The sequence below is a fragment of the Papio anubis genome, chromosome 11, assembly GCF_008728515.1.
Source record: "Papio anubis isolate 15944 chromosome 11, Panubis1.0, whole genome shotgun sequence".
Lineage (NCBI taxonomy): Eukaryota > Metazoa > Chordata > Mammalia > Primates > Cercopithecidae > Papio > Papio anubis.
Genome location: NC_044986.1, coordinates 105,307,830 through 105,328,932, shown reverse-complemented (window position 1 = coordinate 105,328,932; position 21,103 = coordinate 105,307,830). Strand labels below are relative to the sequence as shown.

At 38.5% G+C, this 21,103-nt stretch overlaps 1 protein-coding gene across 9 annotated transcripts in view; it reads right to left on the bottom strand.

Moving 5' to 3' along the window:
• Nucleotides 1–21,103, bottom strand: part of NEBL (nebulette) — a 390,871-nt gene that overhangs the window by 8,919 nt on the left and 360,849 nt on the right. For 7 of the 9 annotated variants that reach the window (XM_031652467.1, XM_017944508.3, XM_017944510.3 and 4 more), the window contains one exon: nucleotides 19,861–20,010. The exons of the other annotated variants lie outside the window; for them this stretch is intronic. In XM_031652467.1, the coding sequence (XP_031508327.1) occupies nucleotides 19,861–20,010 (150 nt within the window). The remainder of the gene's footprint in view (nucleotides 1–19,860; nucleotides 20,011–21,103) is intronic. 9 annotated transcript variants of the gene reach the window in all.

The following is a 21,103-nucleotide window of genomic DNA, read 5'->3' as shown; positions in this document are numbered from 1 at the left end:
TCACTGCCTCTCCTCTCAGCAAATATTGATCAGTTAATGTGTGCACAGAGCACACTGCATTTCCTGGCACACAGTAAGCCTTCACAAATGGTAACAATAATTATTACTATCCACTATGTTCAAGGCATGCCAGGAAGGAAAGGGGTGACAGAAACAATTGCTCTCCTGGAGCACGGATGGGCCTGGGCGCCTGGCCTTTTACCCAATTAACAAAATGTCACTGGCTACTCAGGGTTATTTCCAATTAAATTATTCAGGCTGCATACCCCAGACTGTTAGTCTTGCACTGGTTTTTAACCATTTAAACAACTCATGGCTTCATTAATTACTACTTGAATTTATTTGTGAAGTTTTAAAGATTAAATATAAACATCTCTGTAAATTTATAAAAATTAAATTCGAATTCATTGTCATACCATTTAACTACGAACTTTAAGTTTTGATGTGTAGAGGTAAGCACAGCCACCTTGAAATGTTTAGGGAAAACTTTCAGGAATGGACACTGAAAAACTTGGGAAAATAGGTTACCTCATACTCTGTAATACATTGAGGTTCACCTCGTTTATACATCGCAGTCCCAGCTTAGTGCCCGTTAAGTACTGACAATTCAAGAATGGTGCTTAACAATGTTCTCTCATTTTGGCTTTCAAAAAATAAGTATGCTGGGTATGGTGGCTCACGTCTGTAATCCCAGCACTTTGGAAGGCCAAACCAGGAGGACTGCTTGAGCCTAGAAGTTTGAGACCAGCCTGAGCAACATAGCAAGACTCTATCTCTACCAAAAATAACAATAATAATTAAAAAAATAGCTGTGTGTGGTGGTACATGCCTGTGATCCCAGCTACTTGGAAGGCTGAGGTGGGAGGATTGCTTGTACCTGGGAGGTTAAGGCTGTCATGTGATCTCACCACTACACTCCAGCCTGGGTGACAGAGAGCGACCTTATCTCAAGATCGCTATATATATATATATATATATACACACACACACACACACACACACACACACACAAAAGGTATATTTATGCCTACTCCTTACTTATATCTGACTTTCAAAGGGAACCTGTGCTACTGTCAAATATAGCAAGAAAAGAAAGTAATGTATTAGTCCTAAATGTGTATATGTTGGAGAGAGCAAGGAAGAGAGTTTAGAATGAGAAACTTTCGAGTAAATACATCTGTCTAGCCCTTGCAGTTTATCTTCATGCCTTTATTGATTATTCTCATTTGCCCTCTAGCTGAATTACTTATTAAAAAGTTTCTTTGATATTATAAAACCTACTTATCTACCTTATACTTGGAACAATAAAAGAGTTTTTAGGGAACTCCTACAGGGGTTATAAAAAACCATAACTGATGGCTCACGTCTGTAATCCCAGCACTTTGGCAGGCTGAGGCAGGCAGATCACGGGAGGTCAGGAATTTGAGACCAGACTGGCCAACATGGTGAAACCCCAGCTCTACTAAAAACACAAAAAATAAGCTGGGCGTGGTGGCGTGCGCCTGTAATTCCAGCTACTCAGGAGGCTGAGGCAGGAGAATCACTTGAACCCGGGAGGAGGAGGTTGCAACGAACCGAGATCATGCCACTGCATGCACTCCAGCCTGGGCAACAGAGTGAAACTCTGTCTCCAAAAAAAAAACAAAAAACAAAAAAACAGACAAACATAATTGAAAGCCTAAAGAAACCAACTTAGTAAAAGCAAATGGCAATTTAAGAAGACTTTGCATAAAGACTGCTTTTCTATTGTTACACTACATGAATGCCTTTTTTTGAAACTTAGGTGAAACAAGGAAAAGGAAATCTAAAGCAATGGCTTTACACTGGGTTCATTGAGAATTTGGTTGAAAGATAGCTATTCCATGTATGAGATTTCTTCCATGAACACGTGGAATCAAAGGATTTTTTAAAAAACAAGATGTTAAGTTAATTTGGCAACAAACAAGGGCTTCTTAACCTAAGAGTAAAAGCATAGTGCCCTGTTTATTAAACTAGTAATCAGGTACCATCAGCATTGCTACAGATGGGGGACAATGGCTTTTCTAACCAAGGAGTTTGAGTTTGACAGGTTGTTTTATTTCAACAACATTAAGGCCACAAATAATAGTTTTAGTTATACTAAGTCAATGAAAATACACACAAGTGTGACTCAACTTTCATTTCACATTGGTAAGATTTATTGACCAAAGATCTACAAGCTGACTGAAGCTCTTAGCATTTCAGGCTCTATTTGGAATATTCTACAATATTTATAATATCAAAATATCTCTTCTACTGTACAATAAAGTACTTCCACAGATAGCCTACACTAACATTTTCTGTTTAATGTTTATTATTAAAATGGAAAGAGATAAAACCAAGATAAAGAAGTGAATGCATGTGAAGATCATAAAGGAGAAGATGGAAAGGGAGGAAGAAAAGTTTTTTTGTTTTGTTTTGTTTTTTGAGATGGGGTTTCACTCTGTCACCCAGGCTGTAGAGTAGTGGTGTGATCACAGCTCACTTCAGCCTCAAACTCCTGGACTCAAGTGATCCTCCTGCCTCAGCCTCCCAAGTAGCTGGACATACGCCACTATGCCCAGCTAATTCTTTTTTTTTTTTTCCTACAGACAGGATCTTGCTACATTGCCCAACCTGGTCTCAAATTCCCAGTCTCAAGCAATCCTCTTGTCTCAGACTCCCAAAGCACTGGGATTACGGGTGTGAGCCACTGCACCCTGCTAAGAACATTTTAAGAGGCTTACCAAATCTAAAACTGGAAAAAAGAGGACATATATGTAAATACACAAAGATTAGAGGAAATGAAAGGAAGAAATGTACCCACAATAAAGGTTGAAGAGTACTCAAAAGGAAGTTCGCTGTGGGGGATGTACGCAGAGTGCGTGAAAGAAGAGAATATGATTAAGTGTCCTTGGTGTGCATGGTGCTTTGTATGTCATCATTTAATTACTGCGACAACTATCTAAAACAGATACCATTCCCACTTTACAGAACAAAATACAACAGAGGCTGAGAGGCTGAACAGGAAGGCAGCAGAAAAATTATTTGTGTAGTGAAGCCACAGTTAAGGTTTCAAGTCATCAAAGATAAGGGGAAGGTTTTGAAGGCCCCTCAATGACTATAGAGATACAGTCGATGGCCAAATTCTGAAAAGAAAGAAAGAAAGAAAGAAAGAAAGAGAGAGAGAGAGAGAGAGAGAGAGAGAGAGAGAAAGAAAGAAGGAAGGAAGGAAGGAAGGAAGGAAGGAAGGAAGGAAGGAAGGAAGGAAGGAAGGAAGGAAGGAAGGAAGGGAGAGAAAAAATAGTACTTTATGGACTAACTACAGATGTAATGTGAAAAGAGAAAATAATCTGAGTTTTTTTTTATGGGCTTACTTTTTGAAAAAACTCAGAAAAAGGGAGAAAATCACCATTCAGAAATTTCCCAATAAAGAGTCTAGGATACAATGCAATTATTGTCGTATTTTCTAATACTTGACTACTGTTTTATCAGCTAATGCACGTCAAAGAACTTAATGAGGTTTTGTTTTTCTTTTTAGGACAAAGAACCCCTATTGAGACAATCAGAGAGGAATTGCTAAAAGAGAAAGTACGAATATCTGCTAGTTATGAAAAAAGTATTAAATAATGAACTAGAGCCTAGTTAAATCCTGTCTAGTCCTGGCCGGCCACGGTAGCTCATGCCTATAATCCCAGCACTTTGGGAGACCGAGGCAGGTAGATTGCTTCAGCTCAGGAGTTTGAGACCAGCCTGGCCAACATGGTGAAATCCCATGTCTACTAAAAATACAAAAGGCGTGGTGGTGGGCACCTGTAATCCCAGCTACTCAGGAGGCTGAGGCAGGAGAATTGCTTGCACCTGGGAAGAGGAGGTTGCAGGGAGCTAAGATCGTGCCATTTCACTCCAGCCTGGGTGACAAGAGCAAAATAATTTCGTCTCAAAAAAAAAAAAAAATCCTGTCTAGTCCATGAGTAAGGTGGCTGTGCTGCTTGGTTATAACATAGGGCCATGGTGTGGACCTTTCTGCTCAAATTGCTTTTACACGTGTCACTGAGAGTTTCATGTCAAAGCCTCAAGTCCTATTCACATTTGATCACAAGCCATAAGCGGGAGCTAAATCCACAAAGCTTATACATAATCTAGAAACAAGATGCTGTTTTGTAATCTGAAAGGATTCTTAGCACTACAGAAACCCCTTTTCCTTCCCTGCAGGATACAGAAGCAAGCCAGATTGCCTCTAGACTTTAGTTTGCAGATTCTTAATTATAAGCTCTGAATAGGGAACTGCCTAAGAAATAGGCTTACTGCGTAATAAACTAAGAATACACAGACTTCAATATAAAAATGAAGTGTTCTATAATTGAGTTAAAACCACCAAGTTTTAAAGACATGCCTAATCGTCGTGATACAAAACAATCAAGCTCAAGCTTTGGGAATCATTTAAAAATAAAAACAATCATTACTGTCTTATATACTAAATCTTCAGTTTCAGCAGGAGCAACAAACCCTGGAAAGGAAGGACAGGAGATTAAGGACTGAGGACAGAGGAAGAATCAGTTACTTGCAGTGTTTTCAACTCTGACTGCATATGAAAATCGCCTGGGATCTTTTCAAATGTACTACGCTCAGGTCCCCCACACCAACTACAATAAATCAGACTCTAGGGTGGCGGTAAAGGAAATTGCATAATAGTGTCTTATTTTTCTTTTTTTCGACACAGGATCTGGCTCTGTCACCCAGGCTGGAGATGCCATCTCAGCTCACTGCAGCCTCCATCTCCCAGGCTCAAGTGATCCTCCCACCACAGCCTCCCAAGTCGCTGAGACTAAGGGCGCATGCTACCACACCCAGCTAGTGTTTCTGTGTTTTTCGTAGAGATGGGGTTTTTCCACATTGCCCAGACTGTTCTCAAACTCCTGGGCTCAAGCCATCAATCCACCTTGGCCTCCCAAAATGCTGGGATTACAGGCATGAGCCACTATGCCTGGCTGGTGTCTTATTTTTTTCAAATGAGCAGCCACAATGCAGACCTACTGAACTGGCTGGCTTCATTCGCCCCCATTTGATGGGAATTTAGGGGCATATGTGGCTCTATTTTAAACACACTATTCCCCAATTCCCTCTTTTCCCCCAGTGCCTTGTTTCCAATATCTGTGGAGGCAAATGTTTGAACCTGGGCCTCAGGAAACAGCCTGGGACTGCAGGAAGAAATCCAAGTCAAGAAAAAGCTCATTGTAGAATAATATGGAGGTTAGCATGCAACATTACTGGGAAAGCCAGTGTCACAAGGCAGCAAGGGGGAGTGGACCCCATTTCTTTGGGGCGGAGCAGAGCAGGACTTAATGGTCATCAGCTGAGAGGAAAGAGGAAGTGTGCAGCCTAAAACATCTTTGCAAAATCAAAAATTCTCTGTCAAGCCAACGCTAGGATCCTAATAATCAATTCTCTTCTTCTAGACTCTCATATTATCTTTGTTTTAATTTTCTAGTTTTAGCTAAATTTTATTTCTATTCCTATAATATAACCTATTCATAGTATATACTATATCCTGCTTACTGCTGACCATACTACAGAAATAAATACTACTTAGAGTAATAAAACAATTATCGCCATTATTACTTTAAGATTGCAAATCTATTTATTGTGGTGAAATATACATACCATAAATGTATCATTTTAATCATTGTTAACTGTACAGTTGTTTGACATTAAGTACATTCATATTGTGCAACCTGCAAATCTTTATAAGAAAATGCAACCTACATAAAAGTATTTAAGCACTCAGGTGTGTACCCCTGTGAAAGTTAGGGGGGGAAAGAGGTAACATAAGACTCTACTTCCCCAGGAATACGGAATCTGCATACAATAAAAATTTGATAATATAAGTTAAATGCTTACAACCCCATTAGCTCAAGATTTTACTAGTTTAGTTCTTAAATCTGCTTTTCAGGACATCCTTAGTTTCCGGCAATTTGGGATGTTCAGTTTGCTTCCTTACAATGTTCCAGCCCTGCGCTTAGCATGTTGCATGTTTTAGTTGGCGTAATCGCCACCACAATCTTCTTTTCACCAACGAAGGAGCTGAAGGTTAGCAGATTAAGTAAGTTGGTCAAATATCAGAAACAAGGGGGAGCCAGAATTTAATGCCAAAAATCTGACTTCAGAACCCAAACTCTTGACTATACTAAACCCAAATTATTACAGAAGAAATGACAAAACAGTGTGAGATTCCTTTCAAAATAACCACTGCGAATTCAGAAATGTGTAAGCACACTATGGTATGGTGAGCAGAGAAGCTTCTAGGACTAAGACTGGATCTGAAATTTGAAAAGGAGGCAGTCAACCCTTCCCCGTTGGGGCAGTAGAAGTGAGAAAGAGGGAAAGGTAAAGAAAAATGAGTCTAAATGCACGGGATATGTGCCAGCCAGGCTTGTTAGGCTCATAGAGGTTACTCTATAATAGTCACTAATTTGTGTGCATATGTGTGGTAAACATCCAACTAGAAGTTTGTGTGTTTGTGGTTGATGAAGTATGCTAAAACATCTCTGGAAGAAATTATAGAGTCAGCAATTCATCTACTTTTGGAAAAGCAAGCTCAAATAAAGTAGCATCATTTCCGAAGCAATGACTTTTAGATTTATTGTAAGAGTCATTTTAGCATCTGACAGGTCTCTGGGGAGACAGAGTGTGTGCGTGTGCATTGTGTGTGTGTGTGTGTGCGCCTGTTTAATTTTTGTTTCTTTTTCCCATTGCCGATACCAACCTATTTTATCCAAGGGCAATTATTTAGTCGCCTTATCTTGCATGATAAATTTCAAGCCTATGTTCAATATCACATCTCCTAATGTGACTTCAACCACATTCCCACTGAGTAACAATAGCCTCATAATGATGGCACCTAACAATCTTCAAAGTCATTGTGTACAACGCCGCCTGAAAAAGACCTCCCACCATCACTATTAGAATAAGCAATGCTGCCATTGACATATGAAAGATTTAGTTGAAAATACAATTAATTCCAAGAGATCTTTAACCATTTTCTTCCCTAAATACAAACAACCAGGTTTATAACATTCCTTAAATAAAATATTAATGGATTAAAGATTCTTTATTGCCTGTTAACTGCAAAAGGAAACATATGTACTTTGTACTTTTTAAACTACACATGCAGACATTACATTTCAGCATTTCATTGATATATTTGACTTAGTTGTCTCAAATAAGAACTTCTAGGCTGGGTGTGGTGGCTCATGCCTGTAATCCCAGCACTTTGGGAGGCTGGGGCAGGCGGATCAGTTAAGGTCAGGAGTTTGAGACCAGCCTAGTCAACATAGTGAAATCCCACCTCTACTAAAATACAAAAATTAGTGGGGCATAGTGGTGGGCGCCTGTTATCCCAGTTACTCAGGAGGCTGAGGAGAATCGCTGGAACCCAGGAGGCAGAGGTTGCAGTGAGCTAAGATAGCACCATTGCACTCCAGCCTGGGCGACAAGAGTGAAACTCAGTCTCAAAAAAGAAAAAAAGAAAAAAAAAGAACTTCTCTAAAATATTATTTTGGGGAATCTGCAGTTCCTAAATATTGAAAAAACACACAACATTAGTTGTATTTGTAATTATCGATCAGTTAAACTTGATTAGCCTCAAAAATCAAGAAAATCAGTACATTTTGAAGCCAACTGCTTTTTCTCTAGAAAAAATTACTCTGCAAATGTTCCAACAGAACTGAGCTAAACCATAATATGGTTTAAATACAACTAGATAGCTTTAGATTTTAGAATTTCTGCTATTTTACTTCAGAATTATCTAGCCCATTTACTCCTATATTTAGATTTGAATTGCAACTTCCATTTTGTTCCCTCAGATTTGTTTCTCATTTTAGCTCTCTTAGGATAAACTCTCCAAGTTGTAACTATAATTCAAACCACAAATATAAGCAGAATTGTCAGGGAGGGAAAAGAAAATAATTTCTTCCCCAAATTATAGAGTCTTTAATAATTATCCTCATGGCACAAAATCCATATGGTATGTTTGTGTGCACATGAACACGTGTGAGCCATCCCCCAAAACAAGACAAAAAGAAAAGAAAGGAATGTACAGTGCAGATACATATGTAGCTTCCTGACAAGAACTCCATGACTTCGGACAGTTCTTTGATAAGATGAAAGCAATTCAGAGCATACAACTGGCAGGTAGACAGAGATGCTATTTCCACTCATGTATCCCTGTCCCTAAGACTAGCTTGTAGATGCAAATCATGCCATGACTGAAGAGTCAGCTCACAACAAATCGCAATTTTCCTCAGTGAATACTACTGCCCATGTTGTATAAATCAGTATTTAATATGAAGATTCATTACTCAAGTACAATGAAATAAATTGTCATTATTCCACTGCAGAGGATATTCTGGAAATACTTATTGGATCAATGCACGTAACATTTTTTTAAAGACTTAAAATGGCATTGCCTTTGGTTTTTCCTGAACTAGTGTATTCTAAAACTGACCCTTAGACAATACCGTCAATCCATAAGGAGTTCTCATATGTAGTTTTACACTAGACATCCTAAGTAACAAGCCACACTAAATATCATAAATAGGCATATCTTGGTGCTGATTAAATTGCTGAATGAGCACATATATATTTTCCAACAAATAGATATATATAAAACTGACTCAATGTGTCCCCAACATGATTTGAAGATACAGAAACACAAGAAAGTAAGTGTGAATGACTGCCTGGGTCTCAGAGAGCACAAATTCTCTATGTGGGTCTGAACAAACAGGCAGGTATGAAGATTCCCTGCCATGTAGGGAGGTCAACAGGTTGACTGTACACAATTGTAGGGGTAGTTAGACAGGAGCAAGGTAAGAACTTGACAGAACAGTAGACAAGTTTAACACACACGGGTGAGGTATGGCACAAGAATAAGATCCAGGACGAGAATGAAAAATATAGGCACAGTGGTTCCATGCCTGTAATCCCAGCAACTCAAAAGACTGAGATGGGAGAATCACTTGAGGCCAGGAGTTCAAAACCAGTCTGGATAACAGAGCAAGACCCATCTCTGCAAAAAACAAAACAAAACAAAACAAAAAATACTAGCCAGGCATGATGGAGGATGCCTGTCCTCCCAGTGATTCCAGAGGCTGAGGCAGGAAGATCCTTTGAGCTCAGGAGTTAGAGGTGCAGTGAGCTAGGATTGTGCCACTGCACTCCAGCCTAGAGGACAGAGCAAAACCCTGCTTCTAATTACAAAAAAAAAAAAAAAAATTAGCATGGGCATATCAGAAATACTAGAGGGAAGGATCAGGCAGTAAGAAGTAGCAAATCTGGCCACAGGGCATGAAATACATGACCAAGAGCCAGGGCCACAGATAATGGGCAAGCAAAATGCAGAAAATTCATACGCTATTTCCCCACTGTATTATTTCCAGCACGTGGAAATTTTAAACAGTTCCTCTAAAGTCGGGAACCGATTCCCATGACCTACATGCCTAGGGCTTCATGTGGGGCACCTGACTGAAATGGAAAGTGGGAGAAAAGCAGGGAAATTTGTGACTGCGGAGATCACATTATGACTCTACTGTTTTGTACATGAGACAGACAGGTAAGTATGCATATCTGTTCAGTCTCTGATCCAACCTGGACATTGATTTTAATCTATATAAACCAAAAACGACTACTTTCATTTCATTTGCTAATGTTCAACCATCCGATAAGCAGGAATATCTATTTTCTCCTTTACATGCATGTCACTTTACAGTTTATGAAGCTCTTCCCAAAAAGTTTTCTCATTTGACATACATGCTAGAGCCACATTTATATCCTTCCTGATGATCAAAACTTCTCTTTCTCCAAATCAACTCAGTCTCACAGGAAATATATTTTTAATGTTTTATTGTTTCCACTTTAAGTATCAGATGTTTCTCCTTCACACACATATGGAACCTTTTGACTGAATCTTGGCAAATTGATGAAAGACACATGTGCATTCTAGAACAAGTGCTATTCATTAGTATTTGATCCTTTCCCCAACTTCACACTCAGAAGAGAAAACGTATGACATTTCTTTCATTCCATTTCTATTCAGACTAGGAATGCAAGTTTCTCTAAGGGCTTCAAATTCAATCAGAAGCCCAAAACTTTTTCTCAGGGAAGTAATAGAATGAACGAATACTTGCTAACAATATATAATGTCTGTTTTTTCACAGGCTAGATGTACAGACTAGATGGTAAAATATAATCATGTGATAGCCTACAAATTGGAGTTTACATTATAAAGAAATAATTCATTTTTCTAATGATTAGATTCATTGCAGAAATTTATTTATTTTTAAGGCAGATTCTTGCTCCGTCACCCAGGTTGGAGTGCCGTGGCACAATCTTGGCTTACTGCAACCTCCACCTCCTGGGTTCAAGTGATTCCCCTGCCTCAGCGTCCTAAGTAGTGGAGACCACAGGTGCATGCCACCATACTCAGCTAATTTTGTATTTTTAGGAGAGACCAGGTCTCACCATGTTGGCCAGGCTGGTCTTGTATTCCTGGCCTCTAGTGATCCACCCACCTCAGCTTCCCAAAGTGCTGGGATTGTAGCCTCGAGCCACCGTGCCTGGTTCATCACAGACATTTAGTATTTCAATCATCAATTCTTCATATCTTCCTAAACTTAAATGAAGACAGCACCTTCTTACCAGAGCCCAGCAGAGCACACATTTCAAAGGGGACAAATTTAAACACAAGAGCATTTTTGGGACAAATTTAAACCAACTTCTCAAATTCAGTTTGGAAATAACACTCAAAGATAGTTGGGAAGTACAACTGAAATTCTGAAATTCTCTTGCTGACTGCACATTCTTTACAGAAGTCAGGCTAGCAAGGAGTTGGACTGGGGAGTGATCTTGAAGGGTGACCAATCAGTAGTCAGAAAACTGAAGCAGTGGCTAAAATAGAAACACTAGCGAGTTTATTTTAAATGAAGATACATAGTTCTAAATCAGGAGTGTATTTTCTTTTTCTTAAATAAATCTCATGAATATTTGAAGTTTACAACATGATGTTATGGGATACATAATAGGTGGTAAAATGGTTACTATAGTGATGCAAATTATCATACTTACCATCTGACACAGTTGCGTGTGTTTGTGTGACAGAGACAAGGGCAGCTACAATCTACTTATTTAACAAAAATCTCTAATACAATTTTATTAACTACAGTCCCCATGCTATATGTTACATCTCTAGATGTGTTTATCTTACATATCTGCTACTTTGTATCACTTGAGTTACATCTCCCCCCCCCCCCCAACCCCATTGTAACCATTGTTTTATCTTCTATCTCTGTAAATTTGACCTTTCTTTTTCAGATTCCACATATAAGTGGGATCATGCAATATTTTTCTTTCTATGTCTGGTTTATTTCACTTAGTATAATGTCCTCTAGGTCCACCCATATTATGGCAAACGGCGGGGTCTCCTTTTGAAAGGCTAAACAATATTCCATTGTATGTGTATCATTACCACATTTTCTTTACCCATTCATCCTTTGATGGGCATTTAAGTTGTTTCCATATCTTGGCTATTATGATAAAGATGCAATGAACATGGGAGTACAGATATATTTACAAGGTGGTGATTTCATCTACTTTGGGTTGGGTGTATACCCAGAAGAAGAACTGCTGAGTTGCATGGTAGTTCTATTTTTAATTTCTTTAGGAACTTCCATACTGTTTTATAATGGGTCTACCAATCTACATTCCCACCAAAAGTGTGCTAAAGTTTCCTTTTCTAGGAGTGTATTTTCTAGTAGGTTTTTCTGGTTATCTAATTTCAGTGTTTCTGCTCTTCTGCATAAACAACAAATGCTCACAATAAGAGAGGTTGTGATATTTGAAAAAAAAAAAAATCTACCCATACTATTTCTACATCATTAGCCCCTCTAGCGAACCACTGGGAAGGTCTCTTGATGCCTGAGGAGTCCATTTCTTGCTGAAAATCTAAACAACGCACACCAGATTCTTAGAAAAGCTCCATGAATGGATTAAACCTCCACGGAAGAGACTCCGCTCAACTCCAAGTCTAGGTCATTGGTCCGCTAAATAGCGTTTAAGTCTCCTACAGGATAAAATCCAAGGAAAGTGTGCTGGGACCATGTTCCCTTGAGCCCTATCTCTGCAGAGATTGGGGTTCAGCACTGCCCACACTCTAGTTCCAGACTTCTTCTTCAGCCCATCTACACACACAGTCTCAAGATGTGCTGAACTATATCAAGTTCCCAATGCGCTATGCTCTCTCTCATCTGCCCTTTTCCTGCCTAGAACATTCCTTTCCCATTTCTCTACTTGGCTATCTCTCTCTCTCTCTTTTTATTTTATTTTATTTTATTTATTTATTTATTTATTTATTTATTTATTTATTTATTTTTGAGACAGGGTCTTACTCTGTCACCCAGGTTGGAGTGCAGTGGTGTGATCTCAGCTCAGTGCAACCTCCACCTCCTGGGTTCAAGCAATTCTCATGTCTTAGCCTCCTGAGTAGCTGTGATTACAGGTGCTTGCCATGACAACCAGGTAATTTTTGTATTTTTAGTAGAGAAGAGTTTTTGCCATGTTGGCCAGGCTAGTCTCGAACTCCTGACCTCAAGTAAACTGCTTGTCTTGGCCTCCCAAAGTGCTGGAATTACAGGCATAAGTTACCATGTCTGGCCTTTACTTGGCTATTTCTAACCCTATGCAATACTCCACAATGTTTTCCTGAGCGCAATGGTTTTACGCAACTGGTTCACCCACCAGAATGTGAGTTCTCTGAAAACAGTAACTGTTTATTGTATTTTTGTGTTCCCAGTATCTCATACATACGAGATACAAGATAAATGTTTGGTGACTGAGCAGATGGACTCATGGGTACCAGTAAAACACCAGGGCAATTGGCTGCACAATTGGTGCACTGCCCTCTTGAAAATGCTATGGACAATAAACTGAGAGTTCCAGAATGTACTGAGGCATCTCTTGCAGCTCTTGAATACATATTACATGGGATGAAATGCTGGAAGTACAGCCTGGCGAGGGTGGGTTAAACTGCCACAAAATTCGAAACTCACTTTCAGTCAGTTAAGGCAGGACTAGGGCATCCCCACAGGATTCTCTCACAGCAAAATGGGAAAGGTCATGAGGTTGGAAAGCTGAAAATGTCTATTTTGAAAAGTGCATCTGTTTTTCATTCCCCATCACACTCCCATATCCTTTTATGTTTTCCGGAGGAAAACAGAAACACATAGCATACCTGAAGCAAAACTGAACACAAGTTCAAATCGAGGCAGGTAAACACCAGGTGACATTGCAAGCACACGCCAGTATTTGCGATACCAGAAAACTGCATGTCAAGGAAAACCAAAGAAACACAAAGTAATACCGGAAAGCAGATACACATTGCAGGCAATGAAATAGAGGCAAACACAAAGATCAAAGGAAACCTCCCAGTGAAATAAGCTGAAATCATCAGGATCCTTTCCACTAAAGGAGCTGTGTGTCAAATAAAATATAAGTTAAGCGAATCTAATACCAAAAGGCAGTGAAGATAATTTCAAGTAATACGATTCATGAATCAAAACAAAATTGGGTAAAGGTTAAATAAAAACCTCTGTTCTTAAATCAAAGTAACACAGTAGAGATGTAAAATGAAAAAGCTTTGGTAACTTAATACATTGGGAAGTAGACTGAAAAGTAAAGAAAGTCCAAAATAATCATATAAGAAAAGAAAATACTGAACAAAGTAAGATGGGAAAATACCATGGGAAACAGATAACCAAAATGATGACAAAAACTGAAAGAAGAAGGCTCACATATTAATGCCCATGAAAACCAAATGTGAATGGTGAAAACCTTGTACTTTTGCCTTAACGAAATGAGTTGATTGTTCAACCCTTTGTCCTAACAATCAGAACTTCCTGTAACTCGAAAGAAGGAACAAAACCTGTGACTCTCATAACTGCCCAAATACTTAATTCATAAAGTAAAACAGACCCCTTTCAGAACATAAACACATTCTTACACATAGAAAGAAGAGAAAGAAAAAAAGTTTATTTAGGCCACTTAGCTGAGGAAATATAAAATATCTGCTTCTTGTTCTGCGCCATTCTTACCACAGATGCAAAATTTAAGCCTAATAAGGTTAAATGACCTCTTTGATAACCCAGACCAAGTTGTGAGAGCATTGGGACTTAAGTCCAATGTCTCGTCCTCCAGTTCAGGGTTCCGGCCACCACAGGACACCACTGCCACACACCCCACTCCGACCGCAGGGAGACAACCAAATATGAAAGGACATTTGTCTTCTGGGACATAACACATTTTATCATGTAAATTACAGCTAGACAGGAGGAATAAATTCTAGTGTTCTATAGCACTGTAGGATGACTATAGTTAACGAGAATATATTATGTAGTTTCAAATAGCTAGAAGAAGGATGTTTAATGTTCCCAATACAAAGAAATGATAAATGTTCAAGATGATGAATATGCTAATTACCACATTCTGATTACTATATGGTATATATATCAAAAACATTCCTTGGAACTTGTGCATATATGTACAATATTATTTATCCATTGAAACATTAAAAAAGGAAAATCAATCCTTATGATGAATATGCTAATTACCACATTCTGATTACTATATGGTATATATATCAAAACATTCCTTGGAACTTCATGCATATGTACAATATTATTTATCCATTGAAACATTAAAAAAGAAAAATCAATCCTTAAAATAATCCCTTATAGCAGTGGTATTGGGAAGATGATCTTGAACCAAAATATTTTAACTACATTTTATTTTTAAAAGTAAATAAAATAAATTCAAAAGAATCAACAACATCCAGAAGAAAAACAGCATTTCTAAATATTTATAAACATTTCCTTTCTTCATCTTACCCCTAACTAGTATTGTTATAAAATTCGTTTCAATTTCTAGGATAGAATTTAAACAAATGCATATGATGGACTGTTACTGTTAAAAGCACTAACAATTTTCATCGCTCCACTTTTTATAGAGTCAATCAGCACCTTCTCACCAGAGCCCAGCAGAGCACACATTTCAAAGGGGACCCTAAATTTCAAAGCCACTGAGAAATCATGGAAACTTCTTTCCTTCTGTACCAGGAAAAAAAAAAAAAAATACTGAGAATGCTTCCACTTCAGAGTATTTTTTCAGCTATGCTTTAATGCCATCGAAACATATCAAAACATCACCAAAAATGTAAGAATCTTCTTGAAAGCCTTCCCAAAGAGAATTTTATTTTATAAAAATAATTATACTTACATATATTTATGCATGTGGTCCTCATTTTTAAAATATTCATTTGGCCATTTTATCCCCTCTCCAAATAGTTGCTGAATGCTTATTCTAAGAGCCAGAGATAGAACAGTCAACAAAACAGCTAATATCTCTGATCTTGCTGGGCTTGCAGACTGAGCCAAATAAATAAATCAATATATAATATCTGAAGTGGTACCAGGTGCTATGAAGGAAAAAATGCAGAGAAAAAAGACGGTCAGGAAAGGGGTGCTCTTTTTTCTCTAGTAGTTAGAGAGGGAGTCACCTGAGCATTGGACATTCAATCCAAAATATGTACTCATTAGAGCACTTCAAGCAGTAGCCCAAACAATTCCATACAAAGTTCCCCTAGCAATCATCCTCCTGTTAGTTCTCTTGATAAGTGGATCATTTGCTTTATCAACCCTCATCACCATACAAGGGTTCACATGACTAACCCTACCATTATGGCCTCTAGCTGTAAGATGATTTATTTCAACATTAGCAGAAACTAACCGAGCACCGTTCCACTTAAGAGAGGGTGAATCAGAATTAGTCTTGGGCTCCAATGTTGAATATGCTGCAGGCCCACTGAAACATAAAGAAAAATGGCACTTAGCTAAGCAAATATCTGGGGTGGCAGGAGTAATCCAGGATGGGGTAACAGTGTGTGCAAAGCCCTGGGGGAAGCATTCTTGGAAAGTTTGAGTAAAGCAAAGGAACTGGAAATGGTGAGAGTGGATAGATGTACTCAGAATGGCAGAAAATTAGTTCAGAGCAGTGGCCAGGGCCCAAGATCGGACATGGGTCTTGTACACAATGATGAAAATTTGGGTTATATTCAGAATAAAATAGTAGAAGAGTGACATGATGTCACCAGGGCTCCAAGAAGATCATTCCAGATGCCAGGTGGAGAACAGATTAGAGCAGGGCGTGGTTGGAAGGTGGTGTGGCCAGAGCAGAAGCAGACAAACCAGTCAGGAGGCAACTATGATTGTCCAAATGAGAGATGACAGTGGCTGACACAAGGGTAGCAACAATGGAGGTGGGGCCAAGCACTCAGATTCTGGATATTTTTGTCATGGTCCAGCTGACAAGATTTGCCAATGAACTGGATGTGGGGTGTGAGTGGAAGACAAGAGTCAGGGGTGACTCCAAAGGGTTTGACTTCAGTAGCTGGAAAGCTGCAGTTGACACTTAGCAAACTGGGAAGCTCAAAAAGGAGATTTCTGCAGGGAAGGGGGAAGCAGAGAGGCGGTATTGAACTTAAAAGGTTTGATCTATGTCACTAATCATTTGAATACAGACATCAGGTACCAACTGGTAGAATGTGCTTTGCTTCACTTAAATTAAATTAGCATATTCCGACGTATCCTAAAATCTTTTCAAATTCATACGGCTCTTTTGTGGGCATACTGTCACTTGTGTTTATGTTACACAACTTATTGGTACATCATCACTTTTGCTTCATACCTCAGTATCTATTTTTTAAAATAGGAAATGTCCCTAAAGACAGAGCATCTTGGCCTCAAAACAGGGGACTGAGAACAACAGAAATTTATAAATGACTCCAAAGAGTCAACCTTTTGGCCAGGCACAGTGGCTCACGTCTATAATCCCGGCATTTTGGGAGGCTGAGGCAAGTGGGTCACTTGAGGTCAGGAGTTCAAGACCAACCTGGTCAACACGGCGAAACCCCCTCTCTACTTAAAATACAAAAATTAGACAAGTGTGGTGGCATGCACCTGCATTCCCAGCTACTCAGGAGGCTTAGGCAGGAGAATCACTTGAACCTGGAAGGCAGAGGTTGCAGTGAGCCCAGACCGCGTTACTGCACTCCAGCCTGAGTGACACAGTGAGACTCTGTCTCAAAAAAAAAAAAAAAAAAAAAAAAAGAGTCAACGTTTTCTTACAAGGCATTATTTGAGTCACTGAGTCATCGCTGCTGTCCAAAATCTCCCCACATCTTTGAAGGAGTACGAAATTCCCCCTTGTAAAAAAATATGATTATAAGTGTGTTACTCTTACTCAAATTCTAGCATAAATGCAAGAATATTTGCCTATACCTTCTTCCAATGAGACATTTTCTCATTCATTTTGGCTTAGGATAGGGTCCTCCTGCTAGAAATAATTAGAAAAGAGAAGGAATGTGGGCTCGAGAAGAAAAAGGTGATTAACAGCAGCAGGTTTTTACAGCCTTGGAGAAGAGAATGAAAAGAGATAAGTGAGGTGGGTGTGGTCTGCTGCTGCACAGGGAGTAGAGGCATCCAAGCAGAGGGCCTCTGAATTCCTGATCTCTACACAGATCCATTCAGGACCTAAATCATAGACTTGGATGATGATTTCCAAACTGACCTCCAGTGCAGCCTCCTCTTCTAAACTCTAACTGTGTATGTGATGCTTCCATTTGAACATCTCAATGTTTTGTCCTATCCAATGCATGCTTCTATCCAATCAGATATTGCATGCTCTGTCCTATCAGAAACATTTTTCTCTCAAAGCCCCACAGCCTCATTAACGTCCATCAGCATTGACATCTCTACTCAAACATCCCCTCCCCAAGGAAGGCTCCCCTGACATCAAGGCCAGATGCAGCTGCCCTGTTATTGTAGCCCTTATTCCTCCTCCTCACAGGCCTGATTCTGCTCATCATTATGTATTACTTGTGTAAGTGTCTGCTAAATGTCAAGGTCCCCCCACCAGCCTCTAAGCCACTTACAGCGGATGTATGTTTCTTTTGCTCACTGCTGTGTGCACTGCCAGATCTAAGCTCTTGGCCGGTGTACAAACAGCACTCAGTAAACATTTGGTGACTAAATGAATGAATGATGTGCTGGGGAGACAGACGTGAAGTAAAGGGTCATTCATGAAACAAAGACTCTCTGGTACGTTGCCTTTGGGAGAGATATTAATTCCACTATGCTGAACTGAGTAACATTAAATAAGGTTGATCAACATTAGTTCTTGTATTTGCTTTGGGTTTTATTTATCTCTTTAAATATCAATATTATTTTGCATTTACAGAACCAGGAAGGACACTGAGGGGAAAAATCAGTGACCCCATGTCCAAAAAAAAGCAATCAGAGGTTGGGCATGGTGGCTCACACCTGTAATCCCAGCACTTGGGAGGCCGAGGCGGGCGGATCACTTGAGGTCAGGAGTTCCAGACCAGCATGGACAACATTGTGAAACCCCCGTCTCTATAAAAAATACAAAAGTTAGCTAGGTGTGGTAGCACACACCTGTAGACCCATCTACTCGGGAGACTGAGACACAAGAATCACTTGAACCCAGGAGGTGAAGGTTGCAGTGAGCTGAGATTGTACCACTGCACTCCAGCCTGGGCAACAGAGCAAGACTGTATCAAAAAAGTAATCAGGAAGTTACTGAACCCTTCTTTAGCAATTCAGACAGACACAAAAAGGGGAGATCTTCTCATGTATATTTTACCTACAATAAAACAACTAGTTTATAATTATTTCATTAGCTACGCAGAAAGGAGACTTTTAGTAAATTTGTACCAAAGTAAAGCTAGTCCAGATTTATAATTCAAGATGTATAGAATATAATAAATGGCATTCTCATTAGTGTTTCATTGTAATGAGTGCAAAAAAACAATTATAGAGTTACAAAATCTTTCACAGCTTCATCATTGCCTCAGTCGCACCACCAAGGTTTTAAGTTGCTCAATCTCAAAATGTCCTGCCTTTGAGATTTCAACAATATGACCTTTGAGTTGAAAGGGAAATTCGGTATTGTTTTTGTTCTCATATGCTTCAGTCCTTTCCCCCTCCTTGCTGTACTAAAATATAACTGCAATGAGGTGAGGAAACATTTTAGTCTTAACCTTTAAAAACAGCTTTATAAGTAAAATTAGTTTAACATCCTAAAGAAATTCATTGAAGTTCTAGGCTTAATCCATCAGCCTGGATGCAGAAACAGAAGATACAGGAAAAGAGTAGGTATATAAAATGGAGAGAAGATGATTAACAATCAATAGTGTTTCTCATTAAAAAACAAAACAAAACAAAACAAAACCCTCTCATCTCCCAAGTATTATGCCCAATTTCTTTTGGCGAGATCTAACTCTGCAAGTTTACATTAATATTTAAACATATACACATTCATTGTAACCTCTTAGGCACCCCAATATTACTGTAAGATTGATTTTTTTTCTTAATGGAAATCAGACACAAACTATGCAGAACTCAAGTTTCTGCTTTGACTGTGTAGTGTATATATTTATCACATACAACTCCTGTGAAACAGACTCAAGTAGCAAATCTCAAGACCCTTTTGTCATTACAAATCCATTGCTGTGATAATAGCGAAGTAAGACAGCGGGAAAAATAACATGCAAAAATGCAAATTAGTAGGGTTTTTTCTTTAAAAAAACAAAAGGACTATTAACTTTCTGAATTTAATTTTAAATTCTCAAACACAGCCAGGCTAGATGTTCATGCAAAGGTGAAAAGAATGTTAAAGACACTCTTGTGACACACTTAAAAAATGAATCGATCTTCTTTGTAAGCGGTGGATGTTTGATACCTCCTTCATCAGACGGTCTTGTTACCTCACTGAAGCATGAAAAGCTAGGGTAAATCTCTGAGATTTCTGACCTGTCGTCTCCGAGACCTGTACCGAAAGTACTGCTGGAATGGGATCGAGACCAATGTCGCCTACAGTGACTCGCCTTTTCTATATTGGAGGGAAAATATTTACACGTGTGATTAAGTGACTCGAAAAACAAAATCAACAAAAAAATTACTTAAAAGCTTAACAGAGAAGAAAAACAATCTCTTAGTAAAGAATAACTCAAAATCTCAGCTCTAGGCACCTATTCCCAAACTTCAGCATGCATTGCATCAACTACATGAGGGACTTAACCGTCATTTTATGCTTCTTTAAGTCTCAATTTTAAAGGACAGGTAAGGGATAGGAAATTGATAAGGATTAAGAAACACTGGTAAACTAATAAATTTTTGTTAATCGTAAAGCCTGGTTTTAAAAATTCCTTTAAACTGTCACCAGGTATAGAGTATTTGTTGCCTTTTCTTTATTTTTAGAAAATCAAGTGACACTGTTTGGCTAACTATATGAATGAAATTGACTATAAAAGTACTAGAATTCCTACTTTGCCTCGGGTATTCAATTCTATTCACATCAACAATTAAATATAGAGTAGAAATCAGGGTTTAGAGCAAGATCTAAATCACATAGCTATCTATTGTTTAACATAACTGTATAACTGTCAGAGAAAATTTGAAATGTCAAATCAAGCTATCATTCATACCCCAACTATTCATTTTTTTGCCTTTAATTATGAACTTGCAATCTAAGTTAAAAGCTAACTATGCTTCCTATGTAAACTATTCATTTTATATTACATAAAATGTCAAAGAAAATTTTAAAGATACTTGAAAATTTCTTTTAAGACATTTCTGATGCCCTATAGAAAACCTTTCTACTGTTCTATATATCATTCCTTAAACCTACCTTTAAAAAATTATAACAATGTATTTCATGAAACAAATCTCCTTTTGTCTCAGCAGTTTGATGAAATCCAAATAACTGTATTTGTAAACCCAGAAATTCTATAAAAGCATTCTTACTAATAAAAAGCTTATTTAAATGAATCTAGGACAGACTAATTAAGATATATCAAAAAGTCTTTTTGTAAGCTTTCTTTTCGTAAATGATTAATTGTATTTAAAAGTAGCATAGTATTTTTTTGGTTTGCCAAATTCTCAGCTTTAAAATTTACATTACACAGTATAATGAACCTCTACAG